The sequence below is a fragment of the Primulina huaijiensis genome, chromosome 15 (assembly GCF_012295235.1).
Source record: "Primulina huaijiensis isolate GDHJ02 chromosome 15, ASM1229523v2, whole genome shotgun sequence".
Lineage (NCBI taxonomy): Eukaryota > Viridiplantae > Streptophyta > Magnoliopsida > Lamiales > Gesneriaceae > Primulina > Primulina huaijiensis.
In genome coordinates this window covers 21494632-21520628 of record NC_133320.1, presented here as the reverse complement: position 1 = coordinate 21520628, position 25997 = coordinate 21494632, and the positions used below count along the sequence as shown (strand labels likewise).

At 34.4% G+C, this 25997-nt stretch overlaps 5 protein-coding genes across 12 annotated transcripts; 2 read left to right on the top strand and 3 right to left on the bottom strand.

Moving 5' to 3' along the window:
- Window positions 1–97: 97 nt before the first annotated feature.
- On the bottom strand, window positions 98–1387 carry LOC140959842 (uncharacterized). Its single transcript, XM_073417875.1, has 3 exons — window positions 533–1387; window positions 413–442; window positions 98–326 (listed from the first exon to the last, which is right to left on the bottom strand). The coding sequence occupies exons 1-3, from the start codon at window positions 1344–1346 to the stop codon at window positions 199–201; spliced, it is 972 nt and encodes a 323-aa protein (XP_073273976.1). The 5' UTR covers window positions 1347–1387; the 3' UTR covers window positions 98–198.
- Window positions 1388–1609: 222 nt separating this feature from the next.
- LOC140959508 (transcription termination factor MTERF4, chloroplastic-like) lies at window positions 1610–4940 on the bottom strand. 3 transcript variants are annotated; one of them, XM_073417377.1, is made up of 2 exons: window positions 4579–4940; window positions 1610–3506 (listed from the first exon to the last, which is right to left on the bottom strand). In XM_073417377.1, the coding sequence occupies exon 2, from the start codon at window positions 3473–3475 to the stop codon at window positions 1901–1903; it is 1575 nt and encodes a 524-aa protein (XP_073273478.1). In that variant the 5' UTR covers window positions 3476–3506; window positions 4579–4940; the 3' UTR covers window positions 1610–1900. The 3 variants fall into 3 exon arrangements, 2 of the variants coding, with proteins under 2 accessions (XP_073273478.1, XP_073273479.1); XM_073417378.1 differs by having other exon boundaries at window positions 4702–4940; XR_012172002.1 differs by lacking the exon at window positions 1610–3506 and adding an exon at window positions 3515–3687.
- A 5553-nt stretch (window positions 4941–10493) lies between these two features.
- Window positions 10494–16672, top strand: LOC140959975 (C2 and GRAM domain-containing protein At1g03370-like). Of its 3 annotated transcripts, XM_073418059.1 has the most exons (10): window positions 10495–11374; window positions 11768–11974; window positions 12050–13003; window positions 13302–13484; window positions 13595–13878; window positions 13987–14103; window positions 14372–14634; window positions 15336–15576; window positions 15780–16052; window positions 16147–16672. In XM_073418059.1, exons 1-10 carry the CDS (start codon window positions 11026–11028, stop codon window positions 16339–16341), a joined length of 3066 nt encoding a protein of 1021 aa, XP_073274160.1. In that variant the 5' UTR covers window positions 10495–11025; the 3' UTR covers window positions 16342–16672. The 3 variants fall into 3 exon arrangements, with proteins under 3 accessions (XP_073274161.1, XP_073274160.1, XP_073274159.1); XM_073418060.1 differs by having other exon boundaries at window positions 10494–11374; window positions 11768–13003; window positions 16129–16234; XM_073418058.1 differs by having other exon boundaries at window positions 11768–13003.
- A 293-nt stretch (window positions 16673–16965) lies between these two features.
- Window positions 16966–21137, top strand: LOC140960522 (DNA-directed RNA polymerases IV and V subunit 4-like). Of its 4 annotated transcripts, none has more exons than XM_073418824.1 (11): window positions 16966–17108; window positions 17397–17507; window positions 18722–18784; window positions 18918–18968; window positions 19059–19142; window positions 19567–19678; window positions 19877–19954; window positions 20072–20105; window positions 20190–20258; window positions 20478–20608; window positions 20793–21137. In XM_073418824.1, the coding sequence occupies exons 2-10, from the start codon at window positions 17447–17449 to the stop codon at window positions 20580–20582; spliced, it is 657 nt and encodes a 218-aa protein (XP_073274925.1). In that variant the 5' UTR covers window positions 16966–17108; window positions 17397–17446; the 3' UTR covers window positions 20583–20608; window positions 20793–21137. The 4 variants fall into 4 exon arrangements, with proteins under 4 accessions (XP_073274925.1, XP_073274924.1, XP_073274922.1 ...); XM_073418823.1 differs by having other exon boundaries at window positions 19044–19142; window positions 20802–21137; XM_073418821.1 differs by having other exon boundaries at window positions 16967–17108; window positions 19044–19142.
- Window positions 21138–22998: 1861 nt separating this feature from the next.
- LOC140958489 (ATP-dependent 6-phosphofructokinase 2-like) lies at window positions 22999–25478 on the bottom strand. Its single transcript, XM_073415948.1, has 2 exons — window positions 25369–25478; window positions 22999–23916 (listed from the first exon to the last, which is right to left on the bottom strand). The coding sequence occupies exon 2, from the start codon at window positions 23887–23889 to the stop codon at window positions 23071–23073; it is 819 nt and encodes a 272-aa protein (XP_073272049.1). The 5' UTR covers window positions 23890–23916; window positions 25369–25478; the 3' UTR covers window positions 22999–23070.
- Window positions 25479–25997: the final 519 nt, after the last annotated feature.

Genomic DNA, 25997 nt, shown 5'->3' with positions numbered 1-25997 from the left:
TTTCCCGTCCTCCAGTTGTTTTGCATGGTTTCCTTTTTTTTTTATACTCTCGAGCATGGGCCTCATCATTATTATTGTAAAAAGAAAATCAATACCCTTTTTGTGATATAAGTGTTACTTGAAGAAAAAAGCAGGATTCACAAACAAAATTAAAAGAAAGTGGACAGTTAGGTTCATTGCTTGGAATGTAAGCCGAGATCAGAAAAGCCTGTTTTCATTGCTTTGAACTCCATGTGTTACTGGCGCTTTTGTCCTCAGTTTTCTCAGGTACCACAATCCAGCACCAATACCCAACGCTCCAGCTATTGAAACTGCTGTTACAGCCCCTGTATAAACATCCAAAACACAGAAATTAAGAGAGAACTGAAATTCGAAGATCTAGCTAAAACATTTTAAAACTTCAGTAACTCACCTGTTACCACTCCAGTCCTATTATGATGATCTGCATTTGCACCAAGGGGTTAATCAAGATTAAAATAATATGTAAACAACAAACAAGGAAAAGTTTAGTTTCAAGTATGTAAATACATACCTTCACAATGAGTGGTCGTATTTCCTTTCTCACACAAACACAAGAAATCCTGTGTTTCTGTATCAAACCCACAAACACCACCACCCTTTGCATTGTCCTGGCACCGGAGACAACGAGTAGTGACAGGAATTTCGAAATCAACCCTGATCCCATACTCCGGAACCTGACTATAAGCAGGTGTAACACCGAGATTGCTCCAATAAACACTCGTATATGTTGAACAATGCTTGAGCATCATTCTTAAAGACTCACTCCCTTTTGGATAATAAGAACAACACGTGCTGCCATGCAATGCAGAAGCACATTCGGGCAAGTTTCTGCAGAGATAGCTAGCTGTGTCACAGGTGGAGTCGCACTGTTCAGGGAACCGTTCGCAAAAAATGGGCCTGGATTCCATGACCACATCATTCTCACTACAGTTGAAGAAAAGATAGTCATTTTGAGGTGAGAGTTTGAACCGAGTGCTTGTATCCAGGCTAAATGGCCTGGTGGGACGAAACTCATTACCATCTTGGCAGTTCCACATGAATGGATCCGTGACGAAAATGTGTGGATCCGAATAACTCACGTTTCGGATTGGATATTTACCTGATGGGGTACGGACTTCGAGTTGGCCCGAGTCAGAGCATACCAAGATGTGCCTGTAATACGGGCTACCGCAGCCATCGTCTATACCGAAAGGGTAGTTTATTGGTATTTCACCGCAAGAGTTTCGGCATAATTGGCTTGTTTTGGCTTGTGTTAAGCTTAGGAGATATAATGGGAGTATTTTGAATAGGGAGGAGAAAAAATAAGGTAATAATTTTGATGCCATGGTGCCTAGTTTTATTGTCAAGTAATGTGCAAGAACTTTGTTTTATTTCAGTTGAAGTCCAGCATTTGAATAATTTAATAGAAGAATTTATTAAAGCATGGAGCTTTAGCTTTTCCCTCTCTTTGCTTTAATGCACTTTATTCTGCTTTAAGTTTTAATGTACTTCGTTCTGATTTGAACGCGTCCTTTTGCCATTTTTAGGCGGTCTTTAGGATGACATCATTCGAAGATATTAGTATTAATCACATTATCAACCTCAAACGTTGAACTTTGGTGCTAATAATTCTCCATCAACACATACAAGGCACAAAATCGTCAAGAGCAACACTTTTTTTCAAATGAATATTCCTTGTTTCTCCCATCTAATAAAACACGTCTAGTTATAAGTTAACTTGTACAAAAACAAGGGTAAAAAAAAATCCATGCATGCTTCAATGCATTATAAACCGAAGAACGCGTAGCATGCACGACTTCTTGACGCCCTTACCCCCATACAAGGGTTGATGACAGGATTGCAGATCAAGATAGGTTCAGAATCAGATTTCAATTTGATTCTAATGTTTAATATATTCATACTCGTAGTCATCAACACTGTCGTCCTCATAATCAGAATCCGAGTCTTCACTGACGGGTTGCATCAGAGTATTGAGGTCGAATGAAGAAGATTCGGGTTCTATCTCTTCGATGTCAAACGAATCATAGCTCATCCTTTCTTCGAATTTCTCATCTGAACAATTCAGAAGCCAAGAAAGAGAGCACTTTAATCCCTTACTTGCGATCATATTATGTCTAGGCTTAATTGTTGAAGCAAGTCCATACGTGAAGTAAGCTGGGAAAGAAACCAAATCATCCAGTGGCCTGTTCATAGTGGATTCAAAGAACTCAAAATTAAGTCTCATGATGTCGAGATTCAAGGCCAACAACTGTGGACACCCAACAACCATCGTTTTCACTTGTTCTGAGGAGAATTTGCATTCTTTCAGGAAATTTGCATGCCTCACTATTGCTTTGTCGCTTAGGCTGACAATCTGCGGCATCTTCTCTACGACTCTTCCAAAATCTTTGGGACCTAATCCAAAAATCTTGTTGAGAAAGCTCTGTTGGCTGAGAAGTTTTGTTTCAAGGTCAATTCCCATGATTTCAGGATATTGAGCGATCACACTAGCAAGGGACTTTTGCCTAACATTATATTCTAAAAGGAGTTTTATGTTTGATTTCACCCGCTCATTAAGTTCAAAACCAAGAATGTGTGGGCTTTTCTCGATTAATCTAGCGACAGCTAAGCTTGGTATTCCCATGCTTTCCAAGTATTCAACAAATGGTTTGATAACACGTCCCACTCGCATGCCCAATATCTCCGGATAAGTAGTTAGCACCCGACCAATCTCTCGCCTGGCTACTCCAATTCCAACCAAATAAGCCACGGAAGTACTCATGGTGCCCTCAAGTTTAAACCCCAGAACTTCTGGATACCTCTCCAGCACTCGGGGAATGTCATTAGGCTTAATGTCCATACCTTGCAGATACTTGACAACTGGTGCAAGGTCAACAACAACACTAGCATGGAGGACTTGTGGGTACCGACGCAGAAACTCTGTAAAAGTAGATTTTCGTATGCCCAATTTTCCAAGGTAATCTAGTACTGGAATCATGTTTTTCTTTACACTGCAGCCAAGGACAAGAGGGTAATTGTTAATGTCTTCGATCGAAAGCCCTAAATTCTGAAGGAAGTTCACACGTTCTTTCATGACCTCAGCGGAAACAGGAAGTTCTAATCCATCAAGCTCATCAGTTATAATCCCGATGCCCCTCAAAAATTCGTAAACATGGGCACGATTGGCTTTCCTCTCATTCTTCATCTGCAATAAACTAGGATGTGTATAGAACGAAGTGGGATTAACTTCTTTCTTGAGTTTGTCCTCCCTGGAGGAAGATAAATGTAAGGCCTTAAATGAAAGTGCTCTACCAGCTACAGAGGTGTTTGACCTCATCAACAATCCACATCTATGGGCAGAATAGTTTGAAATTGCAAGAGATGAAACAAAATTCAACTGGGGTTGGTTAAGCGTAACGGAGTGCACCAGCAAAAATGGGGATTTTGCAATGCTCGTGTAGCTAATTATCTTCATGCCCCTTGACAGATCGTGCAATAAAAATTATCTGCACGCACAAAAGATAAAATAAGAATCCAAAATTTCCTAAATGTTAATGCATGGTACTTGAATCACAGAGGGCTGGCAATATAATGCAAAATTTACCAACTGCCTGATTAGTCTTTTTCTAAAACACAGCATACATCGTATCTGTTGAGCACTCATTTTACCAGAGGTTTCCACGAAACCTACATCATCAAAGCATTGTTTGTTTCACAGTTACTTTTACCTCCAGAAACTAGGAGACTTCAGAGATTAGCAAAAACATGGAACTTCAAAACTCATGCCAAAGTAAAAGCAAACATACACATCAATAAACTTGAATTCAGAATTATGCTATAGATTGTGTAAAAGTACAAGCCAAATATCAAGAAAGACCAAGTAATCAGTTCTTCAACCATCAGCAATTTAAATGAGGAACGTTCAAAATCCTAGTCATAAACAGACAAAAAAGTATGATAACAAAAAATTAAAGAGGTATTATCCGAACAAGAAAATGCTTTCAGTTTTAATGCAGTCCCAGATTCCCAATACGCTCCAAATTCAAGACCATCGAAAGTAGATCACCTTAATTTTTTCTACTCAAGCCATAAATTTAATCAAAATTTCTAATGTCTCGCCCAAAATACATTTCTCAAACATCACATGCGAATACATGGAACAAAACAATAATAATCATGATGATAAATCCATCTAAAGAAACATTAACAAAAAATACACTTGCACGCATTATTTCAATAGAATGAAAGAATCATGTGCTGGATGGAATAACCAAAGAAAAGCACCAGTGAAGAAAAATAAAATATAATGTGTTATAGGGCCAAATTATCCAAAAAATCATATTCAATTACTTACGATCCGTAAAACCCATTTGTAACTTATAATTCGAACTTTCAAACTTCCGAAAGTGTAAGCTAAAAACACAAAACCAAAATTAAAAATGCATCTTTAGAATCTCATAGCTTGGGGAGACTGTTAAGAACACCACATATTACACATTCGGTCCACAAAAATTGAAGTTTGAATGATGAAAACGAGCGAAAGATAAAAGGATTTTAAAAAAAAATTAATTAACTCACGTTATACAAGAATCCTAATCCGATTCCACCGAAGTCGCGAGAAACTAGCAAGTGATTTTTAAACTTACATTAAAAGAGAAATGAAAACGATAGAGAACAGAATTAAATTAATATTGAGCTAGCCTCAATCTTTACGGAGAGAATGTGTCGAGGCGGGTAAAAACGGCAGTGCTGGCGGTGGTGGGTGATGTATGGCCGCCGCAACAACAACAATCATAAATGTAAAAGGCTACGTTCAGCATGACAGTTGGCGGCGGTGAAGAGCGGCGCGGATAAGAATGGAATTCCGACACCACGACGGCTTCTGCAACTCAATGTTCCAGCAGAAGTGCTCGATGGACAGTGAAGAACGAAAATGAAGATAGAGGTTTTTTAATTAAATAAAATAATCATACAAATTATATATATATATATATATATGAGAATTATTTTTTTCTGTCATTTATAAAATCGAGTGTTATAACACAAAATAAAATATAAATAATCATTCTCTAAAATTTTATAATTACAATGGTTTAAGAACCCGAGTAATACTTTTGTGATACGCTCTCACGAATCTTTATCTGTGAGACGGGTCAATCCTACCGATATTCACCATAAAAAGTAATACTTTTAGCATAAAAAGTAATATTTTTTCATGAATGACTCGAATAAGATATCTGTCTCACAAAATACGACATGTGAGACCGTTTCACACAAGTTTTTGCGTAAGATTCTCGTCTCTTAAAAAAAGAAGTTAGAGTCACGTTCGACATGTCAATACCGTCAACAATGAAACTTATAGTAAAAAAAAAATCCGTTAATTTTAAAAATCGTGAGAGTTCAAATCCCTCTATCTAAAAAAAATATCATATAATTAACATCCAAAATATGTCTGACACTCACTCTATTAATTGACGGTACAAAATTCCTTTATCTTTCTAATTCTTTTACATTGTCTTTGGTTGGATTTAAATATAGACTCCTTATTCAAAAAAAAAAACTGTTTTTAATTCGTTTTTCAAATAATTTTTTTTATTTAAAATCATTATATTTAAATTATAAATAAAACATATGGATTTTATGAAATGTTACTATTTTTTAAAATCAATTATCATTTTTTTTTCATTAATCTAAATTATCTCTCTTTTCAAACAATCTCTTGATCAACTTGCTTTAAAAACATGTAAATAATAAATAAAATAACCATTTATGTTTTTAAACAATTATTATATATAAACAATGAATATGTGATATTTTTTTCTATTTAAATAAGATGATTATAAAGCCTAAATTCATATAATATATTTAGATATATTATCATATTATAAAGTTAAATATAAAGGGAATCGATTTAACATCTTACAAAAAAAAATTGTATGATTTTCACGCCAATTTGTTAGATTATTTAATTTTTATTCACAAAATAGTCTTTGTATGTCTAACTAATTACTAACTAGAAGACTAATTCAAATTAATTTGATAGTTTTCATCGAAAAAATAAGGAAAAAACATCGAGTTTTTAAATTTAAAATAAGATCTCAAATTCGAGATCTCCAATTAAAAACTATACTTTATATGAATTATGATTATCCCATTAGGCACTCTTTTTCTTTCAATAGATTTCTTGCGTGGACTTTGAAATTTCTCATAAGTCTCGTACTATTCAAAAATAATATCATCAATATAATTTTAATAATATCTTCATTAAAAATTTTAAAAATATCATATCTAGGTGGTTGTATAAATTCATATGAATTCTTATATAATTTAAAAGGCATGGCTAGGAAATGAATAATACTATAGAATTTTGTTTGCATACATTTTTCTAAAAGTATGTCTTTTGTGATACGGTGTCAAGGATATAGATTTGTGAGACTGATCAACTCGATTAATATCTATAATGAAAAGTAATATTTTTGATATAAAAAATATTTTTTTTATGAATCAGGTCGAGTGTGAGATCTGTTTCACAAAATTGACTCATGAGATTTGTATAATTATGTTATCCACGTCTACGAATGAGCAAAAATCATCGATGATCCTAATAAATTAATTGGTTTAATTTTCTATAATAGGTTTTCTTGTTAGAAAGGTCGAATTATTCAGATAAATAAATTGTAATTACTTTGATTTTGAGATTAAAAAAAAAAAAAAAACAATGTGCATGTTTGGTCCATTTAAAAATTAGTTCCATATAATTTTGGTTTGCTAGTTGTTTGGCTCGATCGAAAACCTTATTCGACTAACATTTTGTGTAACTCGCATTTTATTTTATAAAAAAAAAAAATAGAAATGATTTCTAATGTAAGGTGGATTATAAGGATGAGTAAGTCTCTTGTGAGACGGTCTCACGAATTTTTATCTGTGAGACGGGTCATCCCTACCGATATTCACAATAAAAAGTAATACTCTTAGCATAAAAAGTAATACTTTTTCGTGGATGACCCAAATAAGATATTCGACTCATGAAATTGACCTATGAGGCCGTCACAAGAGTTTTTGTGTATAAGGATCGCGAAATAAGTAAATATGCAATTCTGAAAACATAATCAGGGAAAATTACTAGAAAAATTAATATAAAAAATATAATTATACTATTTTTCTTCACAATAAATTTTATTGAATGGTATAATTTAAAATAAATAGATAAACATTAAAATGTTAACAAATTATTTCAATAAACTAACTTATTTTGTATATTATATTAAAATAAAAAAATAGGGAAATCAATACCATTTTACTAATATGTAAACAAAACTAAATTAACATTTGTTAAGCATCTTATTTTCTTGGGAAAAATATAGTTATAATTGCAACATATAAATAATTATATTAAATAAATATTTTCATTAATTTTAAATATATTATTTTTTTATCTTACAATAGCTATCATTTAATACGCACTGGGTAAAATTTTGGGATAACGTAATAGTATGCAAACCACACTAAATATATAAATTGCACTTTACAAGCGTTGTGTCATAGAATTACTCGAGAAAATATTGATAAAAAAACCAAACTTGTGATCACTGATCAAACGTTTCTCGACGCTATCAACTCATACACTCATCCATATTACTTATTTTATTAGTCAACAGTTGAAATAATGTTCTCTATTATTGTTATTAAATTTGAGGCAGAGAGTAAAAATTTCTTTTGATCTCAATTGTCATATCAATTCTTTACTCAAAATAATATATTATATATTCAATCAATCACAAAAAATCGTATGAATAGATTTTGTTAGAGATTTCTAATCTGATCTAACCCAACTTGACTAATTAAAAATATTATTTTTTATGTTAAAGATATTATTTTTATTGTATATATAGATCAAATCGATCATTCTTAAAAAAACATAATCTCAATCAATTTGTTCGTGGATAAGTTTGGTTGGATTTGATTATTTGCCCTGTTGGATTGATAATTTATCGCTACTAGTGCACCCGTGTACACTGTGCAAGCGTGTATAATATTTTTCTAATCAATTTGATTTATATTCAAATAAGAGTAATATCATTGTTGTAAAAAAAAGTGAAAGATCATAATGNATCAATTTGTTCGTGGATAAGTTTGGTTGGATTTGATTATTTGCCCCGTTGGATTGATAATTTATCGCTACTAGTACACCCGTGTACGCTGTGCAAGCGTGTATAATATTTTTCTAATTAATTTGATTTATATTCAAATAAGAGTAATATCATTGTTGTAAAAAAATTGAAAGATCATAATTCTATTTGAATTGATTATATTAATATGAAGATCATATCATAATTTTAAAATTTATTGAGGGATAAAACTGCAATTTCAAATATCAAAATAAGAAAACAAAAGAAAAACCAACGTGTACAACATATAAGAGCAATTTTGGAAGAAAAAGATGATGTTTTTTTGTCTATATTTGGTAGATTCTTTATATATAAATATAGATCATAAACATTTTCTTTCAAAGGAAATGAATGATAAGTAGTTAACCAGGGCTCCGTTTGGTACGCGTGATGAGATAAGTAAATGATTAGTAATTAGATNAAAATCATTACTATTAATTTTTTATATGATTTATTAAATATTGAAAAATATAATATTTATCAAAATATATTTTTTTTAAAAAAAAATTGTATGATAAATCTCAGGACTTGCATTAAAAAAAACAATTTATTATTATTGATAGGAGAAGAAATAATGAATGGAATGTGTAGTCTATCAATTTAGGATGAGGGTTTAATTGTAATTTAATAATTAATAATTACATGTAAGCCTCTATGTAACTCATTATGTACACATAGCATTACCCATAAAATTTTGGGATAATTGAAATGTCATAAAGTAGAAAAAGAAGTCGCATAAAAATTTGTGGTTAAATAAAAAGTGAACAAGGTTTTGGAATAAGAAATAAGAGGAGAAAAATGTAATTTGATGAGTGTTGATAGACTATCCCACTTGTTTTATTAAATTAATAATCAAATAATTATCCATGAAATTGAGTCTTAAACCAGGTCAAAATGATTATTAAAGTATCTTAAACTTATAATCAAACATTAGATAAATGTTTGATTATTTATCTAACTTTGTTTAATCCACTCAACCAAACACATCCTAATTATATTAATAATATTATTATTATATAGCAGTTTTGGATATATTTTTTTGTAATTTGAGAGCTTCTTCCTATACCTATGAATTCCATTGGACCTAAACATATACATTGGAAGAATCGGTTGGATCAACAGAAAATTGAGAAATATTATCTCCGACTCACTAGGTTCTACCAATGCAAGGTTCAATCATAGTAAAAAGTCGTCGGGATTGGTTACTGTCCTTCTACTGATACATAAACACACTTTCTCTCTCACAGTCAAGTTGTTTGACCGATTGATTAGAAATCGGTTCCAGTTCATTCAAATTTGTCTCGTCTCCCTCGCCATTGATTGTCGGAAGAGTTTTCACCGAAGTTGGTTACCGTCTTCCGAGAATGCTATTAAGGTAAGGGGCAAATGATATACTCAATGAATAAGCATCCGATAGAGAATCCCACCCGACCTAGCTATCGTAATGTGTCCCAATGTCAAAGCTTCTCGAACCTACAGAAGCGAGGAATTAGGATCAAAGCGCTAGCATTCTTTGCTTTCTATCAATTGCTCATTATCATCTATCCAATATCAATTTGACGTACCATGAATCCACTTGAAAGTTGAAAGAGTATTTATGTATATAATTCAGAGTTAAAAAATAAAACAATAATTCATCATTAATTTATCAAATTAAATGTATTATTATTTGTCATTTATTATTCCAAATCTTATACAAATATTTTAATAATTATGATATTATTTATTAGTATAATCACATCAATCAATCAAGGTAGGCACACAAAAAACAAATATATGTTGTACTTTTCAATACAATTTCCACATGTAACATATTTATTGAATTTTGTACACTTAAATATAACCATTACCTTTAAATTTAACTTCTAGAATACTATCAACATTATATTTAGAGTTAATCATATTTGAAAAAAATTATTAACTCTATATATTTTCAAATTTTGAGTACATATATTTTTGAAAATTTTTACAGACAAATGTTTAAATTTGAAAACAAGAATAAATAAATCATTTTTTATGGAGTAAGCCTCTTGTGAGACGTGAAATGGGTCAACCCTATTGATAATCACAATAAAAAGTAATATTCTTAATATTAAATGTAATATTTTTTCATAGTTGACTCAAATAAAAATTACTCTAAAATCGTCTAAGAAAAATTCTTGTGAATAAAAAATGAAATACCTTAGAAGATTTGTCTCTGACAAGTCAATTAGTCCAAAAACATACGCGCAGCTCAAATTGAATAAAGGCATAGAAAAAGTCAGCATCCCAATCTTTTTTTTTAAAAAAAAAATTAAATTGCATTTCACCCTTCTCTCCATCCTCATTAAACAAACAGAACTGAATTAAACCAACAGTTACCCATAATTAATTTTTACAATTAAATTCTATTTTTCTTTGGGGTTTTATAATATATTATTTTCCCAGATACATTATTTTTCCATATCTCATCCGAAATTTTAGCGTTTTTTCTTGAATAAATTCGACAACCGCTTCTGTTCGTGTTTTGTTTTGTTTTCGTTTTTAAATATTGATTTTGCAGTTTCATCAAGAATTTGTTTTCGCCATTTCCCGTTTCATATTTTGATCCCAATTTGCAGTTCATGCTTTTCTGTTTCTTACCTCTTGATTTTCTTGGTGTTCTTTTGTTATCTTCTCAAAGCTTCTGTTTCTTGAACGGGGAATTTTTTAATGCGATTGGATTCATTTTCTGATTTTGTGAAATAAAGGGTTCGCATTGAGGATAAAATTCTCTCGTCTCCTTAACTTCCTGGAGAATTCAATTCTTGGATTAGATTTTTGTTACTTATTCAAGTCTGTCATCATTGTCTCTGATGAACATAGAATTTTCGTAAACATGAAGCTTTTAGTAAGAGTGATTGAAGCAAGAAATATAACGGCAATGGACCCAAATGGATCGAGCGATCCATACGTGAAACTACAGTTGGGAAGGCAAAAGTTCAGGACTAAAGTTTTAAAGAAGTGCTTGAACCCATCATGGTGTGAGGAATTTACGTTTAAAGTTGACGATTTGAAAGAAAAGCTTCTGATATCAGTTTTAGACGAAGATAAGTACTTCAACGATGATTTTATTGGGAAAGTCAAAATTCCCATTTCTCAAGTTTTTGAAGCCAAGGACGCTTCCCTTGGTACTTCTTGGTATACATTGCGGCCGAAGAATGAGAAGACCAAGAACAAGGACTGTGGTAAGGCGTCAAATCTTTATTTCTTTTCCTTTAGGCTGGGTTAACTTTCTTGAACACTCGAGTGGATGCCGAATATGGGAATTTATGAGTTTTTTGGTTTAGGATTTTGATTAAAGATTTCCGGTTCGTTTTGATAATTTTTTTTACTTTTGATGCCTTAAGCATGTATTATTCAGGGAGAACAATGTTATTGGTTTCCTGTTTTTCTTATTTTGTTGATTTCTTGGATTTCTTTTTGTATTCTGTGCATGCATGTTTTAATTGAATGAACAAAAGGGAAGGAAGGGCCCATGTTTCACATTGGATTGAGTATGCTTTTAGATGGCATTTCGGATAATTTCTGTCACTGAGAAGGTCCGTTATCCTATTTTAACTTCTCTTGCATTGTAACAGGTGAAATTCTTCTCACCATATGTTTCTCTCAAAGTAACACACTGGCAGACCTGCCACCTATCACTGATCCTGTAAATCCAAGAAAGTCTGCTGATATGACATCAGATTTAGCATCAAGATCTTCTCCTTTAAGGTCATCTTCTCCTATGAGGTCAGAAGAAGAAGTCCCGTCTAAGGAGGAAAAATCATATGCACCAACATTAGCTGGTAGAATTGCACAAATTTTTAACAAGAATGTGGATTCAGTGTCTGTAAGTTCTAATGATACGTCTGATATATCAGATTTACCTGAAAGTGTAAGTGCATTGGGTTTGGAGGACAAGACCGAAGAGCAATCCTCATCAGTTGATTTTGAAGAACTAATAAAAACAATGGAGATGAGAGAACAAGGAGATGAGGTTCCAAGTAGTTTACCGGGAGGGATAGTTTTAGACCAGTTGTATGGGATAACTCCACGAGAATTGAACTCAGTGCTCTTTTCGCCAGACTCAAATCATTTGAAAGCTGTAATGGACATACAAGGATCAACAGATTTGCAAATAGGGCTTTGGAAATTTGAAAATGGTGGTGCGGTTTTGAAAAGAGTGGTTTCGTATACTAAGGCTGCAAGTAAATTGATTAAAGCTTTAAAAACTACAGAGGAACAAACATATTTGAAAGCAGATGGGGAAACTTTTGCTGTTTTATCCAGTGTGAACACTCCAGATGCACCATACGGGAAAATTTTTAGGGCTGAAGTGCTTTACTGTATTACCCAAGGACCCGAGCAGCCATCGGGTGAACTGTCTTCTAAGCTTGTAGTTTCTTGGAGAATGAACTTTTTGCAGAGCACCATGATGAGAAGTATGATCGAAGGTGGAGCAAAACAAGGTATCAAGGAAAGCTTCGAACAATATGAAAAGTTGTTGTCTCAGAATGTAAATCCAGTTGATCTCAAAGGTATTGGTTTGGAGAAAGATCAGCTGTTAGCATCTCTTCAGGCTGAACGTCCGTCGGATTGGAAATTGGCAGCTCAGTATTTTTCTAATTTTACGGTCATTTCAACAATTCTAATGGGGTTTTATGTGCTCATGCATGTATGGTTGGCCATGCCCAACACAGTTCAAGGTCTTGAATTTGTTGGTTTAGACATGCCTGATTCTATTGGTGAATTGATTGTGTGTGGAGTACTTGTTCTGCAAGGGAAACGGGTACTGGAGTTGATTTCTCGATTTATGCAGGCCCGAGTTCAAAAAGGTACAATATGTTATATTTTCTCACCTAGAGAGGGACGCCGTGAGATGGATCTGGTCTTTTCGCTGCTTACATCACATCAACATATGTTGATGCATACAAATGCATATTCATGCACATGATAAACACATTCTGCATGTAGTTATGTGATTCTAGTTTGACACAAATATGGTTTAATTTTGTTATATCTTTCATATTTTATGAATTCAATTTCAGCAAAGTTAGGACTGTCTGTCAAATATAGGCGTTGAACAAGTTTTCACTGGGTTAATATGGTTTATTTCGTTAATGCTGATAATAGGTACCGACCATGGAATCAAAGCACAGGGAGATGGTTGGTTGCTCACAGTTGCCTTAATTGAAGGAAGAAATTTGGCAGCAGTCGACTCAAGTGGATTCTCTGACCCTTACGTGGTGTTTACTTGCAACGGTAAAACAAAGACCAGCTCTATCAAGTTCCAGAAATCCGATAGTCTTTGGAATGGTATGATATTTGCTATATTTGTATTCTATTTTTTCTTGCCAAAATGAGTGATAATTTTATCTTTTCCTGTTTTTATTAATTAATTCATTGAAATTGATGATCCCTTGCAGAAATTTTTGAATTTGATGCAATGGAAGAGCCTCCATCTGTGCTGGATGTGGAAGTTTTTGATTTTGACGGGCCTTTTGATGAAGCCACATCTCTAGGACGCACTGAAATTAATTTCTTGAAATCTAATATATCGGACTTGTCTGATATCTGGATTCCTCTTGAAGGAAAATTGGCTCAGGCATGCCAATCAAAGTTGCATCTAAGAATTTTCTTGAACAATACCAGGGGTAGTAATGGTTTCAGAGATTATATTACTAAGATGGAAAAGGAGGTGGGAAAGAAGGTATGGGGTCTCCTTTTCAGCTCCTAGATTCCCTCTATGAGTTGTGTCTGAGTTTTTAAAATCTCCGTCTTATCTAGCTAGTTGACATGGTCCACGGAATGTTTGCAGATTAAATTACGTTCTCCTCAAACAAATTCAGCATTCCAGAAGCTCTTTGGGCTTCCTCCAGAGGAATTTCTCATCAATGACTTTTCATGCCACTTGAAACGTAAAATGCCCCTCCAGGTACTTATTTAATCTGTTGTATTATTTGTTTTTTCTCTATTTTCTTGCGTAATATTTTCTGCTACTTACCTATTATAGCTATTCTCTTAATTCACATACTGTTGGTGACTTTCCCCATTCAGTTGGTTTCCTTCCGTTTCCTCCTACCTTACTGTATTTGCAAAAATAAGCACTTCCCAAGGCTTGGAGTGATGATGTTTGGAGCCTAGTTTCTTGTTCATGTATGGGGTATGAGTCTTGGAAACTGATTTTATTGCCCCTGTGGCAGGGCCGTCTGTTTCTGTCAGCAAGAATAATTGGGTTCCATGCTGATTTATTTGGTCACAAGACAAAGTTTTTCTTTCTCTGGGAAGATATAGAAGACATTAAAATCATTCCTCCTACTTTGTCATCAATGGGCAGTCCTGTGGTAGTCATGACACTAAGGCATGGAAGAGGTTTTGATGCACGACATGGAGCAAGGACACAGGATGCAGAAGGCAGGCTGAAGTTTCATTTTCACTCTTTTGTGTCTTTCAATGTGGCAAATAGGTAATTTTCAAGTTTTACTTGTGAGTTAAGGCTTAGTTTGGAAGTTGGAATGGAAAAGATAGGAAGAGAAAAGAAAACAGAAAGGAAGAGAAGAGAAATGTCAACCGATGTATTTTTTTGTTTGGGATTTTGAGAAAGAAAAGAAAGGAAATAATTTTTATTTGAAAACAATTATTTTTTTTTTGTGTTTCCTCCCATTTTTGGAAGGAAAGAATTTTGAATGTGGAGAAGGAAATTTTCCCTCCATTTACTTTCTTTTCTCTTCCTTAAAAAATTCCCAAACAAAATTTGGTTTGTCCCATCTTCTTCTCTAGAGTTCATCTTTCATAATATTGGCCATTTTTTTCATCCTTGATGAATTTTTGCACTGGTCTACATATGAGCCTTGTTTGTACCCCTATTTTTGGTCTGTCTCAACTTAGAAGTTATCTGCTAGCCTTGTTGTTCCTCTATGTACTGATGCCTAAAATCTGATTAGTTGAAGTTATAATTAAGAAAGTACTTAAGTTTTTGGCAATTTTGTTAAAAGGTGAAATGAGGTGTCGATTTTTCTGGTATAGCTTTTCAATTTTGTATAGATGTTTTGCAACAACGATAAATTGCTTCCAAAGTTTAGATCACATGGCTTAAATAAGTTTCTTATCGTTTCTAGTCTTCTGTATTTTTTTAAAGAAGATGTCTTGTAAATGTGTACTATACAGAACAATAATGGCTCTCTGGAAGGCGAGAGCCTTGACTCCTGAGCAGAAGGTACAAATAGTTGAGGAAGAATCTGAAGCTAACAGTGTTCACACCACTGAAGAGGAGTCCATTGTGAAAAATCTCCTTGTTGCAGAGGTAGAAGTTGAGGCCAAAAGCCTTCAAACCGAGGAGACTGGGTCCTTTCTTGGAATTGAGGACGTTAACATGCCGGTTATCTACTGTTCTATCTTGTCTGTACCTGTAAGTACTTTTCTAGGCCCAAAAGATTCTGACAAACTGCTCTTCACACAAATGTATTGGCCTTTGGTTGTGGATGACTGCTTATTTCTCATTTTCCGTTTTTGTACCATTTGTCCTCTGCATGTTTAATTTGTCTTGGGTTGTTTGCTTTTGGTGTGATTTTCACGTGAATAACTTGAATACTTCTGATTTGTTGTTCTCAGACTAGTTTTTCTATGGAGTTATTCAGAGGGAGTGAGATTGATCGAAGGGTTATGGAACGAGCTGGATGCCTAAACTATTCTCACAGCCCATGGGAATCTGAAAAACCCGACGTTTATCAGAGACAACTTTATTACAAATTTGACAAGCGTATATCCCATTACAGAGGAGAAGTGACCAGTACTCAGCAAAAGTCCCGTCTTTCGGGTAAAAACGGTTGGCTCATAGAAGAGGTCATGACCCTCCATGGAGTTCCACTTGGCGACTATTTTACGGTTAGTACCCTGCCACTTTTCAGTTGTCACACTGTAGCATAATCTCACTCTCTTTTTCTGCAGTCTTTTGACTCAGATTGATAATTAACTGCAGCTTCACTTGAGATATCAGATTGAGGATTTACCTTCAAGATCTGTAGGCTGTAGTGTTCAAGTATACTTTGGAATCGCATGGCTAAAAGACACCAAACATCGAAAAAGAATCACGAAGAACATTACTCTCAATCTTCAGGAGCGACTTAAAGTCGTGTTCAGTGTACTAGAGAAGGAATACGTTTCAGGAACGTAGACCGATCTAGCCAATTTCAATGAAGTCTTATTCTTTCCCAATGCGCACCATGTTGAGTTACATTGTATAGCTCGAATAACACTCGACACAGCGCCTCTCAACCTTGATAGGTTCCCCTGATTTTTGCTGAAACACGAGCAACCTTGGCATATAGATTGTAGCTAGGCTGCAGTATAATAGAGAGATATCTTTGAGCTTCTTGCCACGCTCAAGTTCAATTCATTGATGTAAATTCTTTGTAATCCAATATTTTGATCATATTTTTTCATGACTTCTATGTACTCATTTTTTACCTTCAGATGTTGAAAAAATAATAATATCTTGATAACAATTGCATTTTTCTTGGGAATTTATCATATAAATTTATAGTAGCTATGAAAAATTTTAAGCATTGTTACTAAAATTGTAATTTAAATCCACCATTTTAAATTATTGATTCGAAATAATCAAATAGAAGAGAAATAGCAAGAATGATGGATGTAAAATTTCAAGGTTTGAGTACCAAAATAAAGTATGATTTAATACAAATCATCATTAAATGGATGGAATATTAATAGGAGGTATACATGGTAAAGTTCAAATTTTTGAAACGAAATCGTGATGACTAATAAAGTCGCATTACCTACTATAGTTCCGAGCAAAGAATTGTAGCGAGAAATACAGGAGGGAGTACCAGGGAACCAAAACAACAATAGTACTGACCAGCACAATCCTCCGTCCTCTACTGTCGTAGCTTGCCACCGACTTCCGCGTCGTCCGCCAATCTGGTAAGAACTATCGAAAAATTCATGCCTTCTCTAGTTTTTTCTTGGGTTATTTTTTCTTCTTACGAAAAGACTGGAGAATTCGTTACCCCCCTTTCCGCTGTGAGGAATTGGAGTGAAAATTTTGATTTTTACCTTGATATATTGTAAAGTCAGGATTCTTTGTGTACTTTCTTTTGCATGTGAAACGGTTTTCTTATATTTATGTGGGTTGTGTGCCAAATCATACAAGTACGCAAAGAAGTGGGAATTTATGCTTTTCTTTTTTAATTGTTGTTTTGAGCAATGCAGTTGTTAAGTGGGACTTTTTGATAAACTTAAGGTGATTTAAGGGGAACAATATGGCAGAAAAAGGTGGAGGAGGGTTCTTCCCAGGTGGAAAATCTGCTCTGAAATCTTCCGGTACTGGATTCTCTTCTTGCAACTTTTTTTTGGCCCTGAAGTGGATAATTTTCTGGGAGGACGCACTCGCACCCAGCTGCTAAACTATATGTTTTGAAAATTTATACATGAGATTTTATATTATTGAGTCGACTACCCCGGGCATACACCTAAATGCTCTCGGTATTTGAAGTTCTGGCAGATTAATTGACATACCTCGTGGCTAAATGTCGGCTGATTCAATTGGTTGTGCTCGTCGGTGTAGAAATCATGTTACTAATTTATGTTCGTGTGAAATATACTTTTCTTTATGTTGCATATACTATGGTTTGAGGGTTGCTTAGTCATCCTAGTAGTTTGCAATCACATACAAGAATTTTCGGTATGTGAAATATCAGTAAGTTCACTGTCCAATTCGTTTGCCTTCTTGACTTTGAGAAAGGCACATTCTATTGTTTCTTTATTGAAAAAATTCGAGAGAAAGGGATTATGTCATTATCCATTATTATCTTAGTGATTCTTTGTCTGTGCCAAAGGAAAGTGATAAATAGCATCTTTTACTTGCCAGAAGTAATGGTTGTTTGTATGTGTTGGTTTGAAATTCAATTGGTTTCTGAATGAGAAGATTTTTTGTCTATTGGTTCCTTGAGTTTTGGTTGGATCTGAGCCCACCAAATTAATGAGTGTGAACTAGTGCTGGAAATAGGAACTCTCACTCATTTGGAAAAAATAAGATGTGTATGCCCGTTCACTCTTGGTTTCAATTTGTTAAAATATGCATATGCTGAACACAAGTCATTGAACGTTAAATGAGAACATTTTAGGTAGGGTGGTTGCAAATATAGAAATGTTATATCTAAGCAAAGAATAACAATCTGGATACTCGATTATAATATGGGAACTGTGAGCTATCCTGCATTTTTCAATCATATTATGAGCAATAACTAGAGGTATGATTGTTGGTTGTTAATTAACGGTGTTATTGCATGCCCAGGTTTTACTTTTTTATGGATCTTCAAACTACTATGTATCAAATGAATCTTTTAATTGAGTTAGTTTACCTTTATTGTCTGATAAAATGCAAGTTACTGGTGATTTTGGAATAGACTGGCCTTTATGTCTTGTTGGACACATCGTTTATGGTGTAATTCAGTCTTTGTTGCATTGGTACTGCGTTGAATGATTGTCACTCTACTTTTTTGTTTAGCATCTATTTTTTCCTGCAAAATGAACAGCTGGGAAGGATGATAGCTCTGCAAGGTCAAAGAAAGGGAAAAAGGTTCAGTTTGATGCTGAAGGTTAAAAATCTATTTTTGACATGTCTTTTTTTTACGTTTTTATTCTGACTATTTGCTGAGTTGCCAACACATTGAAGTGAAAAGACAAATGGCATAATTTTTCGATGAAGTTTTCATTATTCCAATTATTTAGGATTAATGGAAGCCAATACTCCAAGATCTAATGGGAGGGATGATACACCAGGTTTGGTTATGTTTTGGAGCTTGGATGTTGATTTTGTTTCATTCATTTTGGTAATGAATTCATCAATATTTTAAGGTGGCTGGGGCAAAGGTGGAAAAGGGGACAAAGTTGGAAATGGCAGTAAAAAACCCACAGGAAAAGCACCTCCTCCAGGGGAGCGCAGGCTCGAGCAAGGTCAGTCAGTACTTCTATATGCCTGGTCTCCTTCGCTTGTTTTTGATTGATTTCGGGTTCTCATAGGTAATGAAAATGTGTTAACAAGTTGAAGAATTATGTGTGCCAGAAAGATCACAAAAGATGCACTGGAAAAATGGTCTCTACCCTTAAAGTAAAAATAATACAAAGCTCTATTATTACCTAAAAATCCAAACCAAAACGTCTTAAAAAATTATGACCGGTCATGGTGTATTATATCTAGTTCATCGGATTTGGCTTGTCATTTTTTTCCAAGTTGAGGGATGGTTGAACTGAATATTATTTGGTCCAAATTTACGGCATTTGTGGTAGAGAAAATTGTTTCTGATTATTTTCATTGTGTACTTGTCTGGTCGTTTTTTGTTCGTTATCATAAATGAAATATCTGATAATGCATGTGCAGAACTTCCACAAAATACTACGTGCTTGATGGACTGTGAAGCTGCAGAAATTTTGCAAGGTATTCAAGATCAGATGATTATGTTGTCTCAAGATCCAGATATAAAAATTCCTGTGTGAGTGACATTGGCTAAAATTTCTGACTTTCTCATACTCAACTCTTTCTTCTGCCTTTTTGGATTAAAGTTACCTTTTCTTGTCAACACATTCATCTCAGGACTCCCCTTCAGCTCTTTATTTTTCATCTACTTCTCTTGAATCATGTGAATATGATGGAAATTCTGAATAGTTTACCATTTTTTATTTTGAATTAGGTCGTTTGATCTGGGACTGGCGTATGCCAAGAGAAGTGGGAACTATACAAGTCCTCAGACTGTCAAGAAAATACTCGAGTATCCTCTTTTCTTGTGAATTTACTTTATTTCCTAGCCATATATGTTACTGGTTATAGACAATAGGACATTCTTGTAATTACTTTTCAAGCATTGCTGACCGTTAACTCTGATTAGATCTCTCAAGAAGTTTGGTGTTTCTGATGCCGAGGTACATAGTTTAGAGGGTTTTATTTGTTGTTTTCTTTTTATGTCGTTTATATATTTCTTTGATAAACTTGTTTCATCCCTTCAGATTTGTTTGATTGCCAACATTCACCCTGAATCGGTTGATGAAGTTTTTGCTCTTATACCTGCTCTCAAGGTACTGCATATGTTGCTCTTGAAAACTTTTGAGATTTGGAGCAAGCTTTTTTGTGTTTTAGCGGTATGTATGTGAAGAACCAATGCACTCGTATTTTCTTTTTTATTAGCATCTTACTAAAACCCAAGATCCAAATGGATTGGGCATTGGAAATTATCTCGTTTCTTTCAATTTCCCAAAGCGCTTTAATTTTTTAAAGTTGTTAATGATTGTTTTTAGGCCATGAAGGACAAGTTAAGAGACCCTCTCAGAATTGCTTTAGACGAACTAGCAAATCTCAAGGAAGCACTGAACGAATTGGCTAACATCAAAGTTTCGATATAGACTCTCAACTGATGCATTGTGGTCAGGTAATTTGCTTCTCAAGCATTTCATCTTGTTTTCACATATTCCTTTATGTTGCAACTAGGAAACAAAAAGATATGTGATTTATGTACATATAATGAGGTTGGTTTTCGCGCTGGACGAGCCAATTTCTTTCGCAACACGATATTATATTGCCACTTGCTAATTGAATCAGATTTTCTGTTTTAGGGTCGCTAGATGTTTTTGTGGCTCCATTCATGAAGCAATGCAGACCGACCCAAATTTGCCAGCGGCAAACACATGCCGTGGTATATATCATCACTGTGGCTACCGAATTTTCTGGATAATTGCATGGCAGGAAAAAGTTTGTGAATCTATTTTGCATTTAGTTCTAAAATTTCTTACTGGAAATTTTAAGTCATCGTTGCCTCGTGTACTGGAAATTTTCTACAGCAACGACACTCTTATATTCTGCTCCACCGTCGTGAGTTTCTTATTCGTAAGATATCCTGCTACTGGTATGTACCATGGCTAAATTTTCTGTTAAAGAAATCTACTAAAAAGTTTTTAATGTATAGAGAAATCTACTAAAAAGTTTTAAATGTCAAGTCCTGCACTCTAGCAATATTTGGTGTGCATAAATTAATATCCAAGTTCATTTGTGTAAACAACCTTCAACGAAAAACAAGTGTCTGGGCCAGCATAAAATGTGAACAAACTTAGTCTTGTCAAGTCTCCGCACTACCTTACATTTTTTTGTATTGTGTGGTATAATGGGCAAGAGTCCGTCCTTTTGGACTTTGAACTAATGATATTGTTACACTCGAAAGTGTTGCTCTTTCCTAAAATATATTATTTCATCTTGATCAAAATGAAAGTGGAAAAAAAGGGTCGTGTGTTCCTTTCAAAACCTTTGAAATGACACGAGATATGAATCTTAAAGCCAATTTGTATATATAAATAATCGGTCTATTTACAACTCAAACAAGTTATTGTTGATTAAAAGTTTTAAAATGATATCAAGAATCACATAAAATATAATTTATTATGGTAAAATTTTCAAGAACTTTTCAAATATAAGATTTTTGAAAATATAAAACTTCTGAATCCAAATGGTAGAAAGCTCATGCAAGTCTTCCCCTCCCATAGAACATTCCAAACTCCCACTAGTTTGACTGACAAAATTCAACTACAATAGAGTCACTACCGCCTAATCAAATGATGGATTTGAGTGTTCCAAGTCAACAATAGCAGCGATGGATAAACCAACGAAACCCCATCTCACATATTTTCTTACTTGCTCGAAAACTACATAATTTCAAAGATATCCAACAAGGGGAATGATTCTCCACTATAAAAGGGCTTCAAGAAAAGGGATTTATCATATCTACATTTTCTGATCAAATTCCAAAACTACACAAACTTAAAGAGATGGCCAATGCAAAATCTTTGATCATCACTGTGGCATGGCTGCTCGTGGTAGCTTTCCTAGTCACTTGGGCGAATGCAGCTAAGGTGCAGCAGGGCACAGTGCATCCCCAAGGTTAACTATATTGATTCTTCCTTCAATTTTTTTACATCTCACGGCTAAATTTGGTGACATTTTCCCAAAACATTTTTCACTTCCGGAAAATGGAACTAAATGGTACAACTTCATTTTGTTAAATTCCAATAAAAACACCTCATTTCCACAAGACCCAACACTCAAATTATTGGACCAAGTTATCATATGAAAGTGGTAGTTATGGTCATTTTCCATAGATAACATGCATCAAACTTTTCTTTCTCGCAGACGCTACTTAATAAGGCTTCCCACTTTTTCCTTATTTTTTTTTAAAAAAAAACTCTGCAACTTTTTAATTACATTCGAATATCATATGCATACAAATTTCCCATATTTTGTGTATTCTAGCCTAAAACGTTATTTCGAAATCTTCTACAGTCGAAAAAAAAACCCAAAGGAAAAATGATTTAATATAATGAGTTGAGTTGTTATTTATTAAATGATATAACACATACATCATAAAATCTCACTTTCAGAACATAAAACAATACATCATCGAACTACATATTATATTATTCATCTTCGAAAATTTCGAGGCCAAACACATTACCTCAATGTTAACACGTGCAAAAAATTCGAACTCGGCGTTTATAGTAAATTGTTTTTCTTTGTTCTTGGTTTTGAAGGTTGCCGATGCTGTTTGTTTGATTTCTCCCAGTCTCTGATCCGCTGTGCAAGACTGATCAAATAGTTCTCACCAAGTCGCCAAATAATTAAGCATATCGTGAGCCTGTCTCACATATTAGATGTGCAACCTTTTACTTCTTAAAAATATGGATCATCTTTCAAGGTAGTTGGGACTGGTTTTTAGAAGAGAAAGGAGAAAACCATTCCTTCCAAAATTTACATTCAAAAGACCGATAAACCCAATTATCTAATGAAAACAAATCTCAATGACTGAAAGAGTAGCAAGTATAAGTAGCAGAAATCCAACCTGGGAATTCATATTCCACTCACATCAGAGAATCTTACAAAGTCAGGCTGATTGGTGACAGATCTAACCCAAGCCCACTTATGATTTTTAGTATCCACCCGATTCTTGGCCTGAGCCACCTCGTCCACTGGAATATACCCATAATTCCCATTAATTGGACCACAGACAAACTCTGTGTACCCAGCCATGGCACCGTGAATCGCTGAGTGTGCTAAAAGTGTACAATACAAATTATCAGTTGCATTCGCAGGAACAGCCCTTATCATATATGTGGGATCTATGTACTTGATGGTAATAAGCTCTTTCGGATGGTCCCTGCTCCACCAATTCTTTAACTCGGATTTCAACCAACCACCTACATCCAAGAAAACCGGATTCCCAGATTCATCTTTCTCTTGTACATGAGATTGATCACCAGTTTTAGGTATGACATCCTGTCCAGCACCCTCAGCAACAACCAAAACTGCATGTCCATTATATTTGAGCCTACTTTCGATAAATTCAAGCAGCCCACCTTTTCCTTCCAAGTAAAAATCATTTTCCGGGATCAAGCAGCAGTCAACGTCACGGCTACTTAAGGTTGCGTGAAGGACAATGTGCCCTGTGCTGCGTCCCATTAGCTTGACTAAGCCAATGCCATTTACGGCACTCTCGGCCTCTGTATGAGCTGCATTGATAGCTTGCTGTGCCATCTCCACTGCAGTTTGGAAACCAAAGGATCTATCGATAATGCCAACATCATTGTCAACTGTTTTGGGTAGTCCAGCTACTGCAATGTTTAGCTTCCTTTGCTTGATTTCCTTGCATATTTCGACCATCCCTCGCATAGTGCCATCTCCACCAATAATGTATAGCTGCATATTTGTCTATGTATTATGACGACGACGACTAAAAAAGCCAAATAGAGCCACAACATTTAAAGAAGAGTTGCCAGTTCTAGTTTTAAATGAGATGTTTCTTAGAAAAGCTGGCCAAGGTATAAACCATGGTTCACGAGCATGTTAATGCAGGGGAAGAAGGATGAGGCGAGTAGCAACTCTATCTATATGAGCACAGAGGAAGAGGGAGTTTGGAGCGTTGGGTCACCTCTTCCAACTCTAGACAACTTTCAAGTTCCTTCATGAATTTTCTAAACCAGAGTTTTCATTCAACTTCCATAAATGATTTTGCACATGAAGTTTTAAAAAAAGAACATTATAAATAATAATGTGTTTAATATACATCTTAGATTTTGTAAGTACATGCTAGCATCTAAAGTCTAAACCCTCCACAGGTATAGGGTCATATTTCTTGCATCATGATCCTTGCGCAATATATTGCTACGTATATTCGTAGATCGTGTTGGTTTATCGATATAACATGTAGATCTAGCTCGGGAGTGTGCTTAGCCCGGCCATCTGAGTGCACTACTAGTGTCATGGTCTAATAATATTATGTCTCAAACCCCTCATCATTCCTCAAAATCCAATTCAAATGATGTGGGACGATTGCGTTTCACTTTGTATTTTCCAAGCAATGCTAAAGAGTTGCACCATACACTTAGTGGTGCATCTACTCAGCTCTATATTACCGTGCAACGACTCTCAATTTTTGAAAGAATCCAACAAAAAAAAAGTCATTTTTCTAGAATTCTTCCTAAGCTTAGCAGTGAATTAACTGTTAGAATTAGGCCTATCCAAACCACCCCTGCATTCCAACTGAATTATTTAGAACTCTGTATCTCTTTCTTTTCCCCCATTCATTAGGATGCTTAATTATCTTCCTACATTCTAAATACCAATATACTTGTCCTTACCAACAAAAAGATCACTGGTCTATCGAGGTAAATTCTATACGAACTCCTTGTGTTACCACCGAAGGGCTAAAATCTTTGTCAAAAAATCAATATACTAAATCCACCTTAACTTGATAAAAATATCAACTTTCAAATATAATTTAACACATAAATCTTATCCACCACAAAATAGATGATATGAATAATTTACTATTCAAATCAAGTCTCAACTATTTTATTCGACTGCCCATAAATAAAATACATGAGCTAATGTTTTAATAAATATTTAACACATCTATCATTACAAGCACACAAGCCCAAATTCAATCCTATCATACCCGAAAATTAAATGTAAACTAAATCAATCGACTAAACTTCAAATCGATCGAGCCAAACTCAAATTAAAAAAATTATTATTTTTCGATCTTCATGTAACATATAATTAAAACTGGGGAAAAAACTAAATAGTATTCGATTGTGGTCGATCTGTTTGCATCCTAGATCAAATTAAAACAAAAAATGAGAGATTCACCTGGTTAAAGCCATGGTTTTGAATGGAATTCACTATCTGGTGAAGATCAAACCCACCTCTGGAAGTCTCAAGAACAGTGCCACCCTTCTTGTGCCAACCATGCACTATCTTCNTATATATATTACACGGAGATTTACGAGAGTGGTGGCGGAGGAAAAGGTTTTTGCATGGCGGCGGTCCGAGGAGCTGACAAGTGGGCATTACGTGGTGAAAAATGGGAGGTGACACTTTCGTCAAATTTTATTTATTATTATTCATTCATAAATTTGCTGTCGTGTCAAATTAAATATTATTACAGTTATTGACAGCAAACTCTGAAGTAGTTGTGTCGAATAAAATATTTGTTCTAACATTTTATTTTAGGTAAAAATTTGTGTGAGACGGTCTCACCGGTCGTATTTGTGAGACGGATCTCTTATTTGGGTCATCTATGAAAAAGTATTACTTTTTATGCTAAGAGTATTACTTTTTATTGTAAATATGGGTAGGGTTGACCCGTCTCACAAATTAACACTCTTTATTTTAATATTTAATACGCTAAGAATGCTATTTATTTTAGAGTGAGTCTCACGGATCCTAATATGTGAGACGGGTCAACCTTAATAATATTTACAATAAAAAGTTATACT